This window comes from Nyctibius grandis, chromosome 8 (assembly GCF_013368605.1).
Source record: "Nyctibius grandis isolate bNycGra1 chromosome 8, bNycGra1.pri, whole genome shotgun sequence".
In the NCBI taxonomy this organism is placed as follows: domain Eukaryota; kingdom Metazoa; phylum Chordata; class Aves; order Nyctibiiformes; family Nyctibiidae; genus Nyctibius; species Nyctibius grandis.
The window spans coordinates 38307434-38327561 of record NC_090665.1 but is presented as its reverse complement, the minus strand read 5'-3'; the positions used below and the strand labels follow the sequence as shown (position 1 = coordinate 38327561).

The following is a 20128-nucleotide window of genomic DNA, read 5'->3' as shown; positions in this document are numbered from 1 at the left end:
AGCCCGGAAGCGGGCGCGGGGGTCCCGCGTGGCGCCATGGCAACGGCCTTCAGCAGCGACGGGGAGGCCGCGCTGCGGCGGCAGCTGGGCCCGGCGGTGGCGGCGCCGCGGGGGGACCTCGACGGCTTCTACGAGATGGGCCGGGCCGCCGCCTTCGTGCGGGGCGGCGGGTTCCGCAAGGTGAGCGGGGCCGGGGGCGGAGCGGGGCCGGGGGCTGCGGGCCGCCCCTCCCCGGTGCCTCACCCCCTGCCCACCGCCCCCAGGTCGCCCTCCAGTTCCCCGACGAGCTCCTGGCAGACGCGGCGGCGGTGGCGGCCCGGATGGAGGCGGTGACCGGAGCCGAGATGTACGTCCTGGGCGACACCACGTACGGCAGGTCGGTGCAGGGCCGTGGGGGGGTGTCCCGGGGGTCCTCCACGGGCAGGAACGGGGCTGCCCCTCCCCTGCCTGGCAGGGCCGAGGGCCGGAGCTGCCTGGGCTGGGGACGGCAGTGCCAGGGAGGAGGAGGAGGATCACAACCCTAGACTTCAGGAGAGATGACTTTGGTCTCTTCGAGGACCTACTTGGGGGTATCCCATGGGATCGGGCTCTAGAAGGTAGGGGGGTCCAAGAGAGCTCGTCAGTATTTAAGCATCACTTCCTTCAAGCTCAAGATCAGTGCATCCCTATGAGTAAGAAATGAGCAAAGGGGGCAGGAGACCTGCATGGATGTGCAAGGAGCTTGTGGCAAAACTCAAATGGAATAAGGAAGTCCACTGTATGTGGAAAAAGGGACAGGCCACTTGGGAGGAATATAGGAAGCTTGTCAGAGTATGCAGGGATGCGAGAGGAAGGCTAAGGCCCACTTGGAATTAAATCTCACAAGGGACACCAAGGACAACAAAAAGGGCTTCTTCAAGTACATCAGCAGCAAAAGGAAGACTAGGGAAAATGTGGGCCTGCAGCTGAATGAGGAGAGTGCCCTGGTGATGGAAGATACAGAAAAGGCAGAGTTACTGAATGCCGCCTTTGCTTCAGTCTTTACTGCTAAGGCTGACCCTCAGGAAACCAGGGCCCTGGAGGTATGAGAGAAAGTCTGGAGAAAGGAAGACTTTCCCTTGGTCGAGGAGGATCAGATTAGAGATTTAGGCAAACTGGACACCCACAAATCCATGGGTCCCGATGGAATGCATCCACGAGTGCTGAGGGAGCTGGTAGGTGTTATTGCAAAGCCACTTTCCATCATCTTTGAAAAGCCATGGAGAACAGGAGAAGTCCCTGAGGACTGGAGGAAAGCCAATGTCACTCCAGTCTTCAGAAAGGGCAAGAAGGAGGTCCCAGGCAACTACAGGCTGGTCAGCCTCATCTCCATCCCTGGAAAGGTGATGGAACAGCTCATTCTGGATGCCATCTCTAAGCATGTGGAGGAAAAGAAGGTTATCAGAAGTAGTCAACATGGATTCACTAGGGGGAAATCATGCTTGGCCAATCTGATGGCCTTCTATGATGGCATGACTAGCTGGGTAGATGAGGGAGAGCAGTGGATGTTGTCTACCTTCACTTCAGCAAGGCTTTTGACACTGTCTCCCAAAACGTCCTCACAGGTAAGCTCAGGAAGTGTGGGTTAGATGAGAGGACAGTGAGGTGGGTTGAGAACTGGCTGAATGGCAGAGCTCAAAGGGTTGTAATCAGCAGTGCAGAGTCTAGTTGGAGGCCCATAGCGGTGTTCCCCAGGGGTCAGTACTGGGTCCAGTCTTGTTCAACTTATTCATCAATGACCTGGATCAAGGGTCAGAGTGTACCCTCACAAGTTTGCTGATGACGCAAAACTGGGAGGAGTGGCCGATACCCCAGAAGGCTGTGCAGCCATTCAGCGAGACCTGGACAGGCTGGAGAGCTGGGCAGAAAGGAGCCTAATGAAATTCAACAAAGGCAAGTGTAGGGACCTGCACCTAGGGAGGAATAACCTCATGCACCAGTACAGGTTGGGAGTTGACCTGTTGGAAAGCAGCTCTGCAGAGAAAGACCTGGGAGTTCTGGTGGACAAGTTCACCATGAGCCAGCTGTGTGCCCTTGTGGCCACGAAGGCCAATGGTACCCTGGGGTGCATTAGGAAGAGTGTGGCCAGCAGGTCAAGGGAGGTTATCCTCCCCCTCTACACAGCCCTAGTGAGGCCACATCTGGAGTACTGTGTGCAGTTCTGGGCCCCTCAGTTCAAGAAAGATAAGGAACTACTGGAGAGAGTCCAGCGAAGGGCTACAAAGATGATCAGAGGACTGGAGCATCTGTCTTACGAGGAGGGGCTGAGGGAGCTGGGTCTGTTTAGCCTGGAGAAGAGAAGACTGAGGGGGGATCAATGCTTGCAAATACCTTAAGAGCGGGTGTCAAGAGGATGGGGCCAGACTATTCTCAGTGGTGCCCAGGGACAGGACAAGGGGCAACAGGCACAAACTGAAACATGGGAAGTTACATCTCAATATGAGGAAAAACTCCTTTACTTTGAGGGTGACAGAGCACTGGAACAGGCTGCCCAGGGAGGGTGTGGAGTCTCCTTCTCTGGAGATAACTCAAAACCCACCTGGACACGACTCTGTGCAGCCTGCTCTAGGGGAACCTGCTTTGGCAGGGGGTTGGACTAGATGATCTCCAGAGGTCCCTTCCAACCCCAAACTTTCTGTGATTCTGTAAAGAGCTCCGTGGTGCAGAGCCTGTCTGATGCCAGGTCCTTCCTCCCCCCAGCTGCTGCGTAGACGAAGTGGCCGCCGAGCACGCCGCTGCCGAGGCAGTGCTGCACTACGGCCCAGCCTGCCTCAGCCCCTGCCGAAAGCTCCCGGTGCTGCACATCTTCGGGCAGCAGCCCCTGGACATCGAGCGTTGCGCAGAGGCCTTCCGGGAGCTCTACCCTGACCGGCAGAGCCATGTGGTGGTGCTGAGCGATGTGATCTATGCCCATGCGATGGGTGAGTGCTCTGGGGCAGGGAGGGGGTCTCTGGTGGTACTCTGAGCTCTGCAGAGCTGCCAGGGGAGAGGCAGCAGCATGCAGGCAGTCCCCAGACACTGTCAGCCTTGATTTCTGTCCTCTCCTGTCTCCAAATCTGCTGTCCCACCTTCTGCGGGACAGGTCTGTGGTCATGTTTCATTCTCAGTCCTCTCTCCCTTCAGGTGAGCTGGAACAGCAGTTGTGCCTTGAGTACCCCAATATCGTTTTCTCCAGGGTGGTGTATGAGGACCCGCCTGGCCCCGCACTGCCCAGGGAGGTGTGGCAGTTTGGTCGCCAGTTCCTGGTGGAGGCGCCGGGAGGGCTGCAGGACTGTGCCATGTTCTACGTGGGAGCCGAGGGTCTGGCCCTCACCAGCTTCATGCTGACCTGGAACTGCTGCCCCTTCAGCTCCTTTGACCCCACCACCGGCTGCGGCCGCCGTGAGACCCTCAATGTCAACCGGGCCCTGATGCGACGCCTCTACCTGGTGGAGCGGGCCCGGGACGCCCGGGTGGTGGGCATCCTGGTGGGCACCCTCGGCGTGGCGGGCTACCTGGCTGTGCTGCAGCACCTCCGGGAGCTTCTGCACCGGGCCGGCAAGCGCAGCTACACACTGGCCGTGGGGAAGCCAAACCCCGCCAAGCTGGCCAACTTCCTGGAGGTGGACATCTTTGTCCTGGTGGCCTGCGCTCAGAACTCTCTGCTGGACTCCAGCGACTTCTACCGGCCTGTCGTGACCCCCTATGAGCTGGAGCTGGCCTGTAACCCGGCCCGCCAATGGACGGGGAACTACCTCACTGACTTCCGAGACCTGCTGCCAGGTAACAGCTGGAAACCAGCTGCCCAGCACCCTCCTGGGGCGCATCCTGCCCTTCTGCCCTGCCTGGAGGCTGCAGTTGCCCTGGCTCCACACTGGCCAGAGGACAGACATAAGCACCAGGCTAACGTTACCGTTTCCCGGCAGGTGCCTGTGCGCACGTTGAGCTCCCACCAGCTGTCCCTGCAGCAGAGACCGTTCCTGATGTCTCCCTGATCACAGGGGAGATGCGTGCCGCTCACCTCTGTGATCCCCTGGCCCCCCAGCTGACCCCCAGCACTGCCCTGGCCTGCAGGGACCAGACACGGGCTCTCGCGGAGATCAGCCCTGCTGGTTTGTGATTCAGTTTCGTAGTGGGGCTGAGCCCCGGTGCAGGGGCAGTGCTACCTCCCTGCTCCCAGTAACGATGCCCTTTCTCTCTCCTCCCAGCCTCCTTCCTGGAGTCCCGCAGCTGGCGGGGCCTGGAGCAGCAGCTGGGGCAGACGCCCATCTCCAAGGCTGTGCAGGGCCGACGAGGGATTGCCATTGCCTACGAGGACGAGGGCCACGAGCAACCCTGATTCGGCAGCAGCATCGGCAGGAGCAAGGAGGGTGCGGGGGCCCAGGTATTGCCTGCCAGCGGCTGTCAGACCCATGAGGGTCTCACAAGGGTCCAGACCTGGCGCCGCGATGGATGCGGCCTTGGTCAGTAGTACTGTGGTGGGAGAGCAGGAGTTGCATGTGTGTTGGGGGATGTCTCGGCACCCTGAGGCTCACGGCCGGGGCAGCAGCAGGGCCAGGAGAGGCGCTTGGCCCAGACCTGGCCTCCGAGGGCTCCCCAGACCAGGGCAGCTTTGGCCCTACACGGAAAGGTCGCAGCTTTACATGAGCCGACAGCGCCAGGACTCGAGGCTTGTGTGGGCTACTGCTGCTAAGTAAAGCTGAACAGAAAAGGACTTGTGAGTGAATTGTCTTCTAGAGTAAAACATGGGCTGAGGAGCGCAGCCAGGGGTGATACCAGGTGTCCCAGAGTGAAAACACAGATTACGGTGCCTGCCAGCCCCAGAGAACAGAAATCCACAACTGGGACCCCCAGAAATGAGAGCACGTTCACAGGCTGGGCTGGGGAACTCGGGCAAAGGGGAGAGGGCTCTGAGCATTGCCTGCTCTGATGGAAGAGGAGTGGGGCACACACAGCCTGTGCTGCCGGGAGGACCCTGCATTCGGTGGGGATGGGGTCTGGCCCCTTCTCATGTCGGGCAGGACTGTTTCTGCTCCATGAGCTGCTCCACGCTGGGCAGGAGAGCATGGCGAGCAGGGGGAACTGTTTTTTTGCCATCCCACCCGCAGCCAGCAGGGAGGAGAGGCTTTGAGGCATCCCAGCCTTCATTTAACCCCCTCTGCTGGGCTCTTCCCCAGAGGCAAGGGGCAGGCAAAGTCCGGGCACCGCAATAATGACAGCCACAACATAGAAATATTCTTAATATAATTAGGTGCAGGGCCTCCCCCCTCCCAACCACACACGTACAAATGAGCAGGGGGCAACCCCCCCTGCCCAGCCAGTCACTGCCACAGGCACAGGGGCAGCCTCCCCACCGCAGGGCACGGGCACCCGCGGGGAAGTGTCAGGGAAGGGCCAGTAGCCCGGGCATGAGGTAGCCCATGCTGGGACAGTCCTGCCCAGGCTCCTCACCCCCCACTACTGCCTCCTGCAGCCGGCACTCCCATCCCCTGCGAGGGGGGAGCATGCTGGGGGAAACAAAGATGCTGACACCGAGATGCGGCCACCAAATCTAGCTGAGGAGCGTCCCAAGTGGGTTAATTCTAGGTGGAGGGTTATTCTATGAGCCGTACTGCAGCAGGGCAGGGAGGATGGGGGGGCTTCCTTGCGGGGAAGAGCTGGTCCGGGCAAATTGTCCGCGGTCCTGGCCAGGTGCTCAGTAGTCTGCCGTGTACTCTGTGCCATGCAGCCCTCGGCACAGCAGGGTGAACTCCTTCACCATCTCCTTCACTCGCCTCTTGTTCACACGCTCTCTGCTAAGACAGAGGGAGGGGACGAACATGAAGCAGGAGGGACACACCAGGCTGTGCGGGAGGGTCGGTCCCACCGCACCTGGGGCACAGCCACCCCAGGGAGGGTGCACGAACCTGAGGATCTGCTGGCTGAAGGTCTCCTTCTGCTCAGGGCTGACGCGGGCGGAGGGGAAGCCGTCCTGCTGCATGACCTCCTTGATCCAGATGCTCAGGTAGCTGAAGCAGTGCTTGTTCAAGGCAAAGAGGATTTCTGCGAAGTGATCCATGAGGCTGCGGGAGGCCTGGCCACCGACACCCTGCCACAGAGCAGACAGACCCTGCTGAGCCCCCGGCATCACCCTGCCCGCACCCACCCACGCCGCCGGGCTCTGCTCCCAGTTCCACAGGGATGCCACCCAGGAATAGAGCCCAAAGCTGCCTGGGGAGTGTGCAGCCTCTGCGTTTCTCACCTCCAGCACTGCCTGCAGCAGCACTTTGCCGTTCTCATGCACGACCTGTCCCACTGGGGCAATCTCTCCGCAGCGGGGCAGCAGCTCCGTCTGCAACACAGAGCCCAGCTTGCTCAGTGCCAGAGCAAGCTCCACATTGCAGTGCCCTCGCCCGACCCACAGCCCCACTCTGGCCCTCCTGTCCCCCGGGGGGGGCTGCAGCCCATCCCCTTGGGGCTGCACGGTGCCACAATACTCACAAAAAAGACACAGGATGCTTTGACTGTCGGGGCCTCGGGGAACTTGAGCGAAAGGACACCTGTGGGCAGAAAGCACTCAGGTCAGCAGCCAGAAACCATGCACAACATCCCCAAATCAGCCCTGTGGTCCCCAGCCCCTGTCTGGTCTGTGCCTGGCTCCCCAGGAGGAGCAGGCTGGCTTCTCCGCAGAGCGATGTGGAGCTTGTGCCCATGCCCGTGGTACTCACCACACTGAAACACGGCTTTGACGTCCAGGTTGCTACACAGGAAGAGGTCCGGCTTCCTTTTCAGAGCCTGCAAGGCACACAGACAGGCAGCATAAACCCAGTGCTGCAGAGGCAGCCAGGAAGCCTCCGAGGACCGCCGTGCCCCAGCCAGCCTCTGCCTGGATGGATGCACACTTACCTGGGCACACCCACGGTACACGGCAGTCACACAGTACCGCAGCAAACCATCACTTTCCCCCCCAAGGAAACGTCAGTCAAACAGACAGTTTGCTACACGCAGGGACCGCCAGCCCCCGGACCTGAGGACAGCTGCCACGGCGGCGTACACACAAACGCTTTGGGCACAGAGGCGGGACAGAGGGCTGCTGTCCCACCAGCGCAGGCCAGGCAGCAGCAGCGCTCCTGGGACAAGGGGCCCTGCAGAGGCCAGCCACCTCTGTGCTTTGCTCCTCTCCTCTCGAAGACACTGGTGTCCCTGGGGGTCACAGCAACTGGTTCAAGCAGTAACCCCAGACTGGACCAGCGGCTCACTCTGCTTGGGCTCCAGGGCACAGATGACAATGAGATGCCAACATTGTTTAGCAGCTCCTGAGCAGCAGCAAGCCTGAGATCAGAAAAGCTTTGGGTTTTTGTGCCACTTGGCAATCCCACCAGCCACTGTGGGGGTCAGGCACTGCTGCTGGGGACACCCTGAGCTGTGGCACCCTGTGCAATGGCTTGGTCCCCCCTGTGCTGGCACTGAGCAGTTACTAGACGGACATGTTTCAGTTTGCACTTGCCGTGCCATGGGAAGGGTTTCTGTCCTGCCATGTAAGGCAGCGACATCCATGCCCTGACCACTGTGCCACTGTGCCCACCACTGCCGGCCAGTACTGGGGATGGCAGCCATGCCCCCTGCCCTGCTGTCACTGCGACAGCAGGGACAGCACCCACACCACTGGGCCGGCCCCGCTGTGTGCCTGGAGCTCGGAGAGCAGGACACCAGGACAGACAGCCCTTGGGCTGAGCTGTGTGCAGGGCCACTGCCTCCCTCTGAGCCTGCTCCTGGGGATGAAAGCAGGGACAGCTTTCAGCCAGCAGCACCCAGGACGCACAGCCATCTGCCCACAGCCACAGTCTCTACTTGGAGCAAAACGGACTTATTTCCCACCCCTTCCTCTCCAGGGAAAGCCCACAGCCATCTGCCCAGTGCAGAGAACATATGCTGGAGCCTGAGAAGCCGAGTAGCAGGTTTCAGGGTTACCCCATCTCCTTTCTGTTTGTATATCACATGCTGCAAGAGAGGACTTGGGTTTGGTCATCAAAGGCATCGCTGTACCAGGCGGAGGGGGCACGTCAGGGACCTGCTTCCCCACTAGATACAAGCAGAGACCTTCACGGGGGCGATCAGGGGTTATACCTGTGTGTATATACAGCCTGTGTGCACCACCCCTCCCGACGCACCAGCACCAACATCGGAAGGCTAGCTAGTGGATGGGCAATGCTTTACAAACACAGCTACTCATCACGGCTGCTGCCATCCAGTCGGCTCCATACCAGACAATGCTTGCAAGACACGTTGCAGTTTTCACCATGGGGGACTATCCCCACTGCCCCCAGCCCTGGTCTGGGCTCCAGAGGGGTGACCACAAGCCTCTCCCCCAGCAGCACACTCCTCGAGGGCAGCTGGCTCCCATGATTCCACCCAAGCGGCAGGTTCCTCTACCCTGCCCAACCAAGGGGCTGGTGTTAACCCACGTCCTGCCCGCTGCAAGACTGTTCAGCAGGCACAAGGGTCTTCCAACGTGCTCAGGTTGCCACCTACCTGCACGATGCTTCTCCCAGCCAAACCAGACCCATGGCAGCCCCCAGGCTCTCCTCCAAGCTTGCTGCAGCACCTGCTCCTCACTCCGCCAGTGCCATGGGGGAAAGCGTGCCCTGCTATTGGGAGGGCTCCCTCCTGTAGGACACCTCCACCAAGGGAGCACAGAGTGCGAGGTCAACCTGGGCACATGTGCACACATCTAATATAGACAGGGATACTTTTTACCCCCATGAGATGGGGCCCTGTGGAGCTTCTCCCATTAGCAAACAGCAACAGATAGGTCCAGCTGCTCTTTCCCAGCACCAGGAACCCTGCTGCAGCTCTGGGATCTCATACTGCCAGCTTGTCCTCCCTATCTCCTGCTCTGCTCACATGTTCTGGGATGCGGACATGTCTTTAAATGCTTTCAAATGTCCTCCCACATTCTCTGCTGCAGGAGCCACTGCAGAGGTAGGCACTGGCTCGCTGGTGAGGGCTGTCCTGTAGGCTGGCACAGAAAGGACGTCGGGTTCTTCTCCACAGCAGCTGGAAGAACTCCAAACAGATCTTCAGAGCAGGCTCCTCTTCCGTGCTTGGCTCTTCAGCGGCAGGCAGGCGTGGAGGGGACACCGAACCCCACTCTTCCAGCAGACAGCATGGCCAGTTTTCACAGCTCTCCAGAGCACACAGATCAAGCTCTTACGTCCAGCACCACCACCTCTTCCCAGACCACATGCCTGGCGGAACAGAGCCTCCAGCTTTGGAAAGAGCAGTCAGCCCCTGCCTGCCAGGATGCTGAGCCCACATCCTCCACAGGGCTCTATGAGTCCAGCTGGAGCAGGCATGGTGGAGCTCAAGGACTGCTGTGTGCAGCCTGGACCAGCCCAAGGACGGAGGGAGGTGGGAGATGGCAGTGGCTGGGCCATCACAGAAGGTCAGTCCTGCATCTTCTGCCCGGTAAGGTCCCGCTTGCCCAGCCTACCTCTAGGCTCCTGGTCAGGGGACTTCACCGCAGCGCTCCTGAGGTCCATGCTGGCGTGGAGCCTTGCCAGGGTGGGTGGATGTGCCTGGAGCTGCCAGTGGGGAGGCAGGCTGGAGAGCCCCTAAATCCTACCTGCAACCAGGAGCACACGCACTAGTGATACCTGCTGGCCAGGGAGCGGGCGAGAGCTCCCAAACACCAGACCGTCCTGCCTGGGTTTGCAGATGCAGACCTGGGTGCAAGCCCCAGCCGCCGTGGCAGTGCAGTCCTGGGCAGGGGTGCCCTGGCTGCGCGGGTGGTACTGAGCCCCCACAGCCCTTCAGGCAGGATGCTCACCTCGGGCACAGCAGCAGCGATGCTCTGCACCATTCCCAGCACACAGTGGAGGTGGGAGGGGAGTGGCTGAGGACAGATCTCACTGCAAAGGGTGCTGGCACCGCTCCGTGCAGCCTTACAGCAGACTGGTGATTTTATACTTGGCTTTAAGTAGTAACAATAACTCCAGAGTCTCCAGCATCTGTAAGACATTTGGTTTAAGCCAGCATGCGCTCATGATCAGCCAGCCATCATCAAGAGTGGATTGCCAATTAACATGGTGGCAAAACGATCAGCTGCACCAACTGGGCAGGCCCACGGGCTCCACGCCCAAATAAATATACTGTAAAGTCAACTGAAATCCTGTCACACAGAGACATGTCTGCCTGTGAGCTGGTGACAGAGGGCTGATGTGCAGGTATCAGGAGACAGGAGCTTCTTCTGAGTTATCAGAAGGTAGGAGAGTACTTGCTGGCAGAGGGAGAGGACAAAAACACTGCCTGCAAGGAGAAACCAGACAAATTTGAACCAGGGAAGATGGTATTTCCACCAAGGAGCAGATGATCAGGGAAGCGGGAAAGTCTCCACCTTGACATGCTCTTGGATCCAAACTCGCTGCTGCTCTGGAAGATGCATTACTTCGCCAAGGGCTCCACGGGCAGAGCAGGCTGGGATGAAAACACAGCTCCTGCCACATGAAAATCAGATCTGAAGAGATCTGCAGTTCTCTCCAACTTTAATCCTTCAATCTACAAATGCTCAACAGCATCACTGCAGAGCACAGTCCTCTGGAGGAGGACCCACTGGACCTACCTCTGCCATCAGACAGCTCTTGAAGGCCTGAGAGCAAGGAGTCAGGCAGGGATGGCAAGGCTGTTTCTTGACGGGTTTCAAAGCGCCCCACCAGACCATCAATCCGGGAAGAGGGGCAGGCCAAGGAAGAGAAGGAAACTTTGAAACAAGACCTACATGTGAGGAGAGAGGATGGGGATGGGATCCTTTGGTCTCCATGGGGTTGCTGGAATAAAAGCCCATGAAAATATCAGGTCTTGAGTGGCTGTGGGTGGCGGTGGGCTGGCAGCACATCAGGCACCTCACAGTGATCCACGATGGAGCAGCCATGGAGGTAGGAGCCTCTGAGCTGCTCCTGTAACACAACCTCCAAAGGACGTGGGCTGTCAAGAGACCAGAATGCCACAGACCAGGCTGGCTGCCACATGCTGCCCCAGCACTGCCTGCAGATCCTGCCCACGAGGGCAGTGTGTAACAGCTTCCCAGCAGTTGGGATGGGTGGTATTTGCTCTGACAGCACACCCCATGAAGTGTAGCATGGTTGCACTTTTCTCTCCAAGACAGCACAAATGTGCCATGTCCAGACACACAGAAGGACCCCAAGCCAGAGAGAAACTCAGCACTTTCCAAAGAAACAACAAATAGCCGTGAAAGAGTCTCTCAGGGTCACCTAATCCCCTACCCCCCTGGCAGGATCACCTCTAGCTACCCTCCAGGAGCATCAGGCTTGTTGAGTCCTTTCAAGCCCTCCAAGTGACAGCAGATCCCCGAGTGACCTTGCAATGATTTCCTGCTGTTAGAAATATCTCCTCCGGCCTAACCTTGATCCTTTCCCATTATTTCCTCCTGTGACTGCTTGTCCCACTCAAGGAGAACAGAAAAGGGGTTTTTACCTACAACTGGGACATTACTTTTTACACACCCCAAGACTCATGGAGCTCCTCAGGCTCCCATCAGCCTTTCCTCCTCACCATGTGTACAAGGTGGTCATTTTCCCAGATGCTTTCCTCTGTGCTCTCTGGTCTGTATCTACAGAAATATTGTGCCCCAAAGTGGGCACAGTGCTCAAGCAGAGGTCCTGCCAGCGCTGAGCTGCTGGGCAGGACATCTCCATGAACTTCACACACAGACCCCATTCACCAATTCTCCCATCATGTTCAAAACCCTTGTTAAAAGGTCACAGCTTCCAAAACTGGCATCACCAAAAGCTGTGAATGCTTTCTGATAACCTCGATCACATTACACCTTTCAAGAGGAAAAGCAGGGAAGAAATTGTGATACAGCTTGTGAGATGTGAGGGGTCTCAACAGGATCTGGGCTTCAAGGTGAGACCTGTGAGGAGCAGACCCTGCCCGAGGGGGTGAGGTGCAGCCCCCTCACCTGCTCCATCCTGCAAGACCCACATGAGGGCCAAGCTGCCATCAGAAGGGGCTGATGGCTTAGCACCCAGACATGCCAGGCACCCTTCCTGGGCTGCCAGCAAGGGCAGGATGGCCACAGCTCTGGCAGCTGCCAGGGTGGGTGTCCCTGCACAGCCACTGGCCCAGCACGCGCGGTCAGAGGTCTCATCGTTACAGAAATGAAGCAGAAAGCAACTCTGCCAGCCCCTCCTTGCCACTGACCCACCCTCTGGGCAGGTGCCGGGGGATGTATCTCCAACAGCGGGGCACTGAGTGCATTGAGGACATCAGGGCTTTCCCTCAAGGGCCACAGTGGCCTGAGGAGCATGCTGGGCTCCCACTGCTCCCAACAGGTGTATGTACACAGAGACCATAGTGCCAGCCCTGACAGTGGTGACACGAGTGCCAGCCCCCCGAGCCAGCCCCCGCCACGCCAATGCAAACCGTCCCTGCGTGCCACCGAGCCGGCGGCATGGGAGCACTCCTGGGAGCACCCCACGAGGCTGCCGGGGCGGAAGGTCCAGACACCACCACAAGCACGTTGCTCAGTGCCAAACCCTGGCAGCTGCCTGCTACCGTGGGCAGCGGCCTCCTCCCACTGGCCCTGGAGCAAGGCAGCTAGCTCAGCCCGTCCCTGCTGCACAGGACCCATCACAGGACAGGCAAACAGGCTGGAAAACATCCACTTAATGGCTCTAATTTGTGACCCGAGGGTGACCGCGGCAGCAGCCCCAAGCACCCTGTGCCAGCTTCGGCAAGGTGAGGGGGGTGGCAGCTGGAGGCTGCCCTGCAGAGGAGGGCACTGCCCTGGGGATGGTGTGAACCCAGAACTAAAGGAGAATGTTTTGTTTTCAACTTCCACGGAAACAGATGGAGAAACTCGATATTCAACTAAAAGGAAAAAAAACGTTGTCAACAGAAAGCTAAAAATAGGTTTAAATTGAATTAAAAAGAGAAAGAGAGAGAACAGAAAGTGAATGAATAAGAAACTAAAACACACCTGTGCCAGGAGTTGCATAAATGAATCAACAATATCAGGATGATCCCTGGGCCCTAAAATATAATAAAGATGTAACTTAAGAGAAAAATCATACAAACAGCAACTCAACATCATATAGTTATGTGATACAGAAAGAATTTACAAGTGAAAACAGGAGTGTAAGGGAGGAGGGGTGTGTGGGGAAGGGGATGGGCAACATGAGCAGCTTGAAGCAAGTTAAAGAAACAAAACATACAAAAAATCATGAAACTTGGAGAACCCAAGAACAGAAAGAAACTGCAAAGGAAAGGGTCTGAAGCCCCAGGGTCTCCAGCTAGCACCTGGGCACTGCAGAGCCAAGGAGATCTTCGTGTCCTTGGGGAGGAAGAGGAGGAGGGGGAGCAGGGGCTAGCTGGGCACCATCTCCACAAGGAGAATTAGAGCTTTTGCACTGTGGGGACTGAGCGGGTGTCTTCAGAGCACCGTGTGGTCCTGGAAGATAACTGCAAGTGAACGACACCACCTCAGCAAACGCTTGACAGGCCCGGCCGGGCTCAGGCGTGCACATGCTTGACACCAGCACCAGCTGCTCAGGAGCCCCTGGCACAGTCGCCCTCCTGCCCCGTTCCCAGATGCTCTCCAAGACCCTGTGTCCAGGACCCTCCTGGAGGTCTCCACCAGCATCCTCCTGGGAGAGAGCAGCTCCATGCCCAGAGATCTCCATGCCAGCACCACTCACCCTACCTTGGCACCTAACTGTGCACAGACACGTCTTGGCCCCTGTGGGGTCAGGCGTCTACCCCCTCCTCCTGCTGCCTGTGGGCTCAGCAGAAGGGGCTTGTCCTGCTCAGGGCTGGCCGCCCACCGGAGAGTACCCACAGGGTGGGTGGGAGCACAGTCCTGGGCACACAGCGAGCTGGACAGCCGCTCGCCTGAGCAAAGCTCGCGTCCAAGCATTGGCACAGCTTGGGCTCTGTCCCCTCCCCTGTCCTCCTGCAGACATGCCTGCTGCTGCCCGGAGGCATCGCCGCCTCCCCAGGTGCCAAGCCAAGAGGGTTTCAGCGTACACGCATCCACACGCCACTGGCAGAAGCAGGGACTTGATCTGCAGGTAATCCCGGCTCACTTGCCACTGGCCCCCGTGACACCTCAGCGCAGTGGGATTCGCTTGGACCATGGTGTGATGGTGAAGCAGGGGTCCTCATGCCTCCCCCACCTCTCTAGAGAGCTCTGAGCCCTGTACTGGGGGGAAGCATCACCCTACCCAGTATTCAGCTGTGAGCAAAGGACAAGACCCCTTGGGGACTGTAAAGGGAGCTGCTGAAGGACCAGAGCCAGCAGCTCCAAGGTACATTTGTCCCCATCATGGGGCAAGTCACCAAGAGGCTGGAGGGAGTCACACAGGGGCCTGTCCTAACCCCATTCGCTTTTTGTAGTGCAGGCAGAAAGCCAAAGAGAGGCCCCTGCCCTGCGGGAGGATGCCAGCATCCTCAGCATCACGGCAGTGACTCGGTGGCCAGCAGTGACTCTGAAAAGGTCCTTTCCCAGATATTCACACACACATCCTCCTGCTTGTGCGAGGGCTTGATTCCTGGCCGCTATGAGCACCACTGGCCACGGGAGGAGCCCCGGGATCTCCTAGGGAGCACAGCTTCCCTTCCGAGAGGGACTGGAGCTCCAGCTCAACCCTTGTAGCACGCAACGCCCAGCCCTGCTGCAGAAGCGCGGCTGTCACGGCAGTCCAGAGTCTCGCCTGGGGGTTTCCTGCTTCTGCTGCCCTGCAGGGAAGGTACCCACCTTCCAGGGGTTGGGATGAATCCAAGAAACAGAGATGGCCCCTTTAGCTTAGCTAGGAGTGAAAACAGCCATTCCTGGTAAGACGCCTCCGGAGTCCATGCATGCAACAGCCTGACAACAGCCCCAGCGCCAAGGAGGGTCAATCCCACATACCTTGCTGGAAGAGGGTCAGCGTGACTGAGGTAACGAGCAAGTAGAGGGCCTTGATAGGAGGGAAGTGGGCAGGCTCATGGGCAAAGATGTGAACCAGCTGCAAGAGAGAGAGAAGGACTGAAGCTGCTGCTGGCCCTGCGTGCTCCCAGCCTCCCCGGGGAGCGGCAGCCCCAGCCCCGAGCGCGGCTCCGTACCTGCCGGGTGAGGTCAATGGCAGAGGCCTGGGGGATGGTGCTGTACATCTGCCCCAGCATCTCGCATAGCTGAGGCACCATGGGGGCAAAATCATCCAGGAGGGTCTTCACGGACTTCTCAAAGATGGCACAGACGGACTGCAGGACAAGAGGGACTGCATGAGCAACGGGTGTCTGGAGACCTCTCTTGGGGGGGTAGGGCTTGATGGATGGGTCCCCAAGGGAGACAAAAGCTGGCAACGGGGACAGGGACCAGCCAGGCAGAGGGCTCAGACCTGCACTGGTACTGCTGCCCTGCCTTGCAGCACAGGATGCTCCCAGAGACCAGGAAACACCCTTCCCACCGCAGCCAGAAGCCTCCCTGAGGGCCAGGGGGAAGAGTGGCTGGTGGGATGCTGCACTGGGGCATTATTGAACTGAGCAAACTGGAGAAACACCAGATGACACAGGTCCAGGTCAGAGCAGAGCTATCCCCTTAGGGAACACAGTTTTGGTAGACCCCCATCTCCCTGCTCGTGGCAGGACCTCTGTAACTGGAGAGAAGCAGAGCTAATGGGGGCACAAGACAGACAAGAATGGCCGGACGCTGCTGATGACAGCAAGCAGCACTGGCCCAGACAACCCAGCAAGACATCCCTCGTACAGGGCATCACCCTGAGTCTGTCCTTGGCTGTCCCCAGTTCAGGTCAGCAAGGACAGGCAGAGCTGCAGGCAGTACACAGGAGAAGCCGGGTTACCTCCACCACCTGGGCATCATTTAGCCACTTGCTGAGAACCTTCTGTATGAGCTGGAAGACTTGCTGCAGAACCACCACCACCTGTAAGGAACAAGAGGGATCGAAGAGAATTAGCTGCCACAACAGCAGGGAGGGGAGATTCAAGACTACGCACTGCCTGGACTCAAACCTTCAGGCACCACTGCCTCCTCCAACCTCTGAAGCTGGGCAGCCTTCTTCCCTGCTGAAGCAGCCTGGCACAGCTCATAGCTGGCAGGCAGCACCTGGGCTGTCCTCCAGAGCAGCACCCAGCCAAGAAGAATGCTGCAGATCACTTCTGCCCACCTCAGGAGTGTCAGGATCAGCTGAAGGACTTGTTTTAGCTGGAATGCACCAGTACTACCCTCTTCATGGTACATGCTGCATTTGCCATTAACCCACTCTCCTGGCACCAGGAGTGAGGCTTTGCCAGGCTGTGGCAAAGAGCATCGAGCTACTGCTCTACTCACTGGGTTGGGTCCTTGCTGCACTGGCATCTTCTTGACCTCGGTGCTTTCGTGGTCATCATCATGGTGGCTGATGTCCAGGGTGGTGAACAAGTTGGAGAGCAGGCCCAGGATGTGGATGATGGCCAGCTTGTTGGAGGGATTGGGCTGCCAGGGAAAATAAAGCCAAGTGTGACATGACCACACTGCTCAACCGCAGTCATGCCTTTGGGATGCTGAGGAACCAGGACTGTAGAGGCAAAGTGCCAGAGAGGCGTTCCCTGCACTTTCTTAAGCCCACGTTCAAGAGTGCTGCTTCAAGACAGCAGCCCCAAGGCTACAGCCAGCGGGAGAAGCCACTTCTGAATGGAGGTAGCACGAGGGCACTCACCGTTTCGTCAGCCAGCTTTTCCAGCTGCTGGATGTAGGGGGTGATCAGGGAGTGCAGGTTCTTCAGGATCTCCTCCACTTGCAGCGCAGAGAGCAGGAAACCAAGAGCCTGCATCAGCCACATGCACTGGCTCGTCTGGGACAGAGAGGAGACACAACAGGGCAGGTCACTGCCCAGCCTACAGCTCTACCGCACACATGCTAGCTAAGAGAGCTGCCAGGAACCCAGCGTGCTGCAGCTCCTGAGCTGCTCTATCTGGGTCACTCTAGGTGCACCTCACTGGAGGAGGGGGGAGCAGCTCCCTACCAGCATGGCAGAACCCAGGGAATAGGCACTCTGCCACCAGCACACCTGGCCTCCTCCCAGCAACCCGCCAAGGAAAGACCAGTGGGTGCCTAGAGATCTCCATGCTGGCACCACTCACCCTACATCATCCTTTGCACAGACCTGTCTCAGCTCCTGTGGGGTCAAGCATCCCACCCTGTCCTGGTCGCAGGCACAGCCTGGACTCTGTCCCCACACTTATCTCCCTCCTTTTTTCCTCTTGGAGACATGCCTGCCATCTCGGCATCCCTGGGCTTGGAGGGACTGGGAACTGCAGGAGTTAAGTCTCCCTGGTGGTTTCCCTCTCTATGGGGACATACCCCAGCCCACCCTCGGTGGGAGCCCGGCAGCGCAGGCAGAGGCAGCCAGCAGGTACTCCTGGCCCCGCATACGATGGCTGCAGTGCTGAGCTCTCCTCCAGGGACAGCCCAGTGATGGCACCCCTCATGTCTTCAGCTGAGCATGACTAATGGGGGCAAGCAGAACCAGCCCAAGGTGTGAGCCAGGCCCTCTTACCTTGTGAATCTGCTTCATCAACACCTCCTGCCAAAGGGAAGGGGAGAGAGAAAGAGGGTGAGCACTGCAGAAAGCCCCTTCCCTTCCAGGAGGCAGGACTGACGCAGGAGTTCAAGACAACTGACACCAGTGTGGGTACAGACAAGCGGCACATGGTTCTGCACAGCCACCCCACAACCTGCCACAGGCAGGGAGCAAAATCCCTGTCCCCTGGTAAGCTCTTCCCTCAGACAGCCCCCCTCAGTCACCCAGCGAGGGGAGCCCCTGCCTCAGACGGGCTCTGCAGCAGGACAGCTTGAGGAGCCAACCTCAGCCAGGGCTTCCTTACCCCAGTGATGGTGTCCCCAAGCTCTAAGAGCAGCAGCTCATGCCCTCCACCAGCCCCTCTCTGCTCCCATGCACACCCCAGCCCTTCTCCTAGTGCCTCAGGACTCCGAGTCCCATCTGTCCCAAATCTTGAGAGCCAAGAAAGACCACGGGACTGCCTGCCCCAGCACTGCAGGGACCAGCTCGGTCCCTATGGAGAGGCTTGAACACCAGGATGTCCCCCAAGATGCTCAGCAGCAGCACCAGCTGCCTCGTGGGCGCAGAGCTGGCAGGACGCCGCTCCCAACAAGGCAGACAAACCCCGGGGGAAGGATGGATGCCCAAGCGCAACCCCAGTGGACCCCTTGGCAGTTGTGTCTGCCACTGCCTGCCGTTTCTGCCCTCACAGGAGGACACGGGGCCTGCCATCTGGGTCTACTGGCCTAGGAATGGAATGGCCAACAAGACCCCCACACCAAGCAAGATGCCCTGAGCCTTTGCTTTGTGTCCCCCCTGATCCAGGGGAAGGGTTTGCACAGAGCACATCCCGGCTCGCCGCCACGTGTCCATCTGCATCCAGCTCCTACCTGTGACACAGCCACGATGTTGGCGGCATAGGGCGGCAGGTCGTACTTGCACTCCCGACAGATCTTCTTCAGGGTGGAGACGCTAGAGATGGAGAGCTCAGGGTTGCCCAAGGCTTGGAGCACCAGCGGCAGCACGTTGTTAATCATGACGGGGTGATCAGCCAGCCACTCCGACAGGGCCCCTGCGCACACAGACGGGATCAGACTGCAGGATCACGCCGCGGGCTCCTGCTCCCCACGTCCCCAGATGCTCAGCTTTGCTTTTTGCTGCTGTTCTTGCTGGGCAGGAGCGGTCCCAGAGGGGCTCCCCCTCCCCAGCCCAGCCTGCACGCCAGCAAAGGCCTCACCAATAGTGAACATGACGGTGTCGGCGAGCTGCACGTTGCTGATGCTGATCCTGGGAATGAGGCCGATCAGCCCCGGCACCACATCGGAGTAGTTCACGTCGATGGTCTCGGCGATGGACTGGAAGCCGTAGAGCAAGGCCTCCGTGTGCTGCCAGGGTAGGAGAGGCACCGTCAGAGCCATGCACTGACCCCCAGGCCCACCCCAGCCCTGGGCACTAGCTCAGACCCTCCTGCAGTGGCCAAGGAGGCTGTTCCCTGGCCAGCGCTAAGGACAGCAAGGCAGAAGAAGACCTGTGCCTCCTCCCAGCAGATCCCACAGAGCCCACACATGTGCTGGCAAGGTGGTCATGCTCCTCGCCGCTAGCACGTCCCTTTGCTCTCAACACCCTGTGGCAAGTAGAGGTCCCTGAGGGGCTGGTAGCCATCAGCCTGGCACCCCGGTCCCCTCGCTCACCTGCCACGTGGACGGCTGCTCCGTGTTGGTCAGGAGACGTCCCAGTTTGTCATAGAGGCTGCTCAGGAGCTCAGCACCCAGCATCTCGTACACGTACATCAGCGTGTCAGAGATGTCCACCCTGCAGAGAACATGGAGGGTCTCCAAACGCTGTCCCCATCCCCTACAGAGCGCTCCACACGTGGACACGTTACTTCCCCTCCCGCTGCCAGGCAGGACGCAGGGGCTGCCTGCACAAGGACACTGTCCCAGCCCAACGCGGAGTGCTCCCAGGGCTTCCCAGGCAGGGCAACTGGTGCCATGCCAAAACACCAGCTTGTTTCTGTATCACCACCACAGCCAAAACAGCTCTTGGTGGAAGGAATCTCCTTCATGTCCTTCCTTGGATATCCCCATGGTGCTCAGGCTCCAGGCAGGCAGGATGCTGCCTGCATCCTTGCCTGCCTGACGAGCAAACCCAAAGCTCCCAGCTGTACCTGTATATCCGAAACTGCTCCTTCTCATCTGAAGACCAGAAGCCATACTCCTCATCGGAGGGGAACTGGGCTTTGTGCAGCAGTACATCCACCAGCTGGAAGTAGACAGGCCTGTAGACCTGCTGGTACACCGCCTGCTTGTCCGGCTCGAAGGAGAGGATGTCGTCCTGGCAGCAGGAGGAGGAATAAATCAGGTGTTGCAGGGGAAAGGAAATAGAGCCAGCATGCCCGCTGCACAGGGGGCTTGGGGGCATCTCCCAGGGCTGGTGGGACCTGTCACACCTTGGAGATTGCGTTCCCAGCTCCCTGAGGTCCACCTGATGCCGAGCCTGTCTGCAGTGGCAGCGCAATCTGGAGTCAAGATGCCAGAAGCCCCAGCAGCCGGGTGGACCCTCGGGCATTTGAGGACAGCACGGTTACAGTGGGG

General features: G+C 58.9%; 2 protein-coding genes across 4 annotated transcripts in view; one reads left to right on the top strand and one right to left on the bottom strand.

The window, feature by feature from the left end:
* Positions 1-25: 25 nt before the first annotated feature.
* DPH2 (diphthamide biosynthesis 2) lies at positions 26-4693 on the top strand. The gene is made up of 6 exons (XM_068406728.1): positions 26-180; positions 264-376; positions 2719-2939; positions 3142-3780; positions 3924-4109; positions 4206-4693. Exons 1-6 carry the CDS (start codon positions 37-39, stop codon positions 4334-4336), a joined length of 1434 nt encoding a protein of 477 aa, XP_068262829.1. The 5' UTR covers positions 26-36; the 3' UTR covers positions 4337-4693.
* Positions 4694-5224: 531 nt separating this feature from the next.
* IPO13 (importin 13) overlaps positions 5225-20128 on the bottom strand; it is a 31222-nt gene continuing 16318 nt past the window's right edge. For 2 of the 3 annotated variants that reach the window (XM_068406162.1, XM_068406164.1), the window contains 16 exons: positions 19702-19868; positions 19226-19346; positions 18772-18919; positions 18425-18606; positions 17532-17558; positions 16692-16826; positions 16325-16468; positions 15837-15917; positions 15100-15237; positions 14906-15002; positions 12977-13029; positions 6705-6771; positions 6478-6536; positions 6239-6328; positions 5904-6085; positions 5225-5792 (listed from right to left, as the gene is read on the bottom strand). In XM_068406162.1, coding sequence (XP_068262263.1) covers positions 5693-5792; positions 5904-6085; positions 6239-6328; positions 6478-6536; positions 6705-6771; positions 12977-13029; positions 14906-15002; positions 15100-15237; positions 15837-15917; positions 16325-16468; positions 16692-16826; positions 17532-17558; positions 18425-18606; positions 18772-18919; positions 19226-19346; positions 19702-19868 — 1791 coding nt within the window. In that variant the 3' untranslated portion in view covers positions 5225-5692. The remainder of the gene's footprint in view (positions 5793-5903; positions 6086-6238; positions 6329-6477; positions 6537-6704; positions 6772-12976; positions 13030-14905; positions 15003-15099; positions 15238-15836; positions 15918-16324; positions 16469-16691; positions 16827-17531; positions 17559-18424; positions 18607-18771; positions 18920-19225; positions 19347-19701; positions 19869-20128) is intronic. The other variant, XM_068406163.1, reaches the window with a different exon arrangement.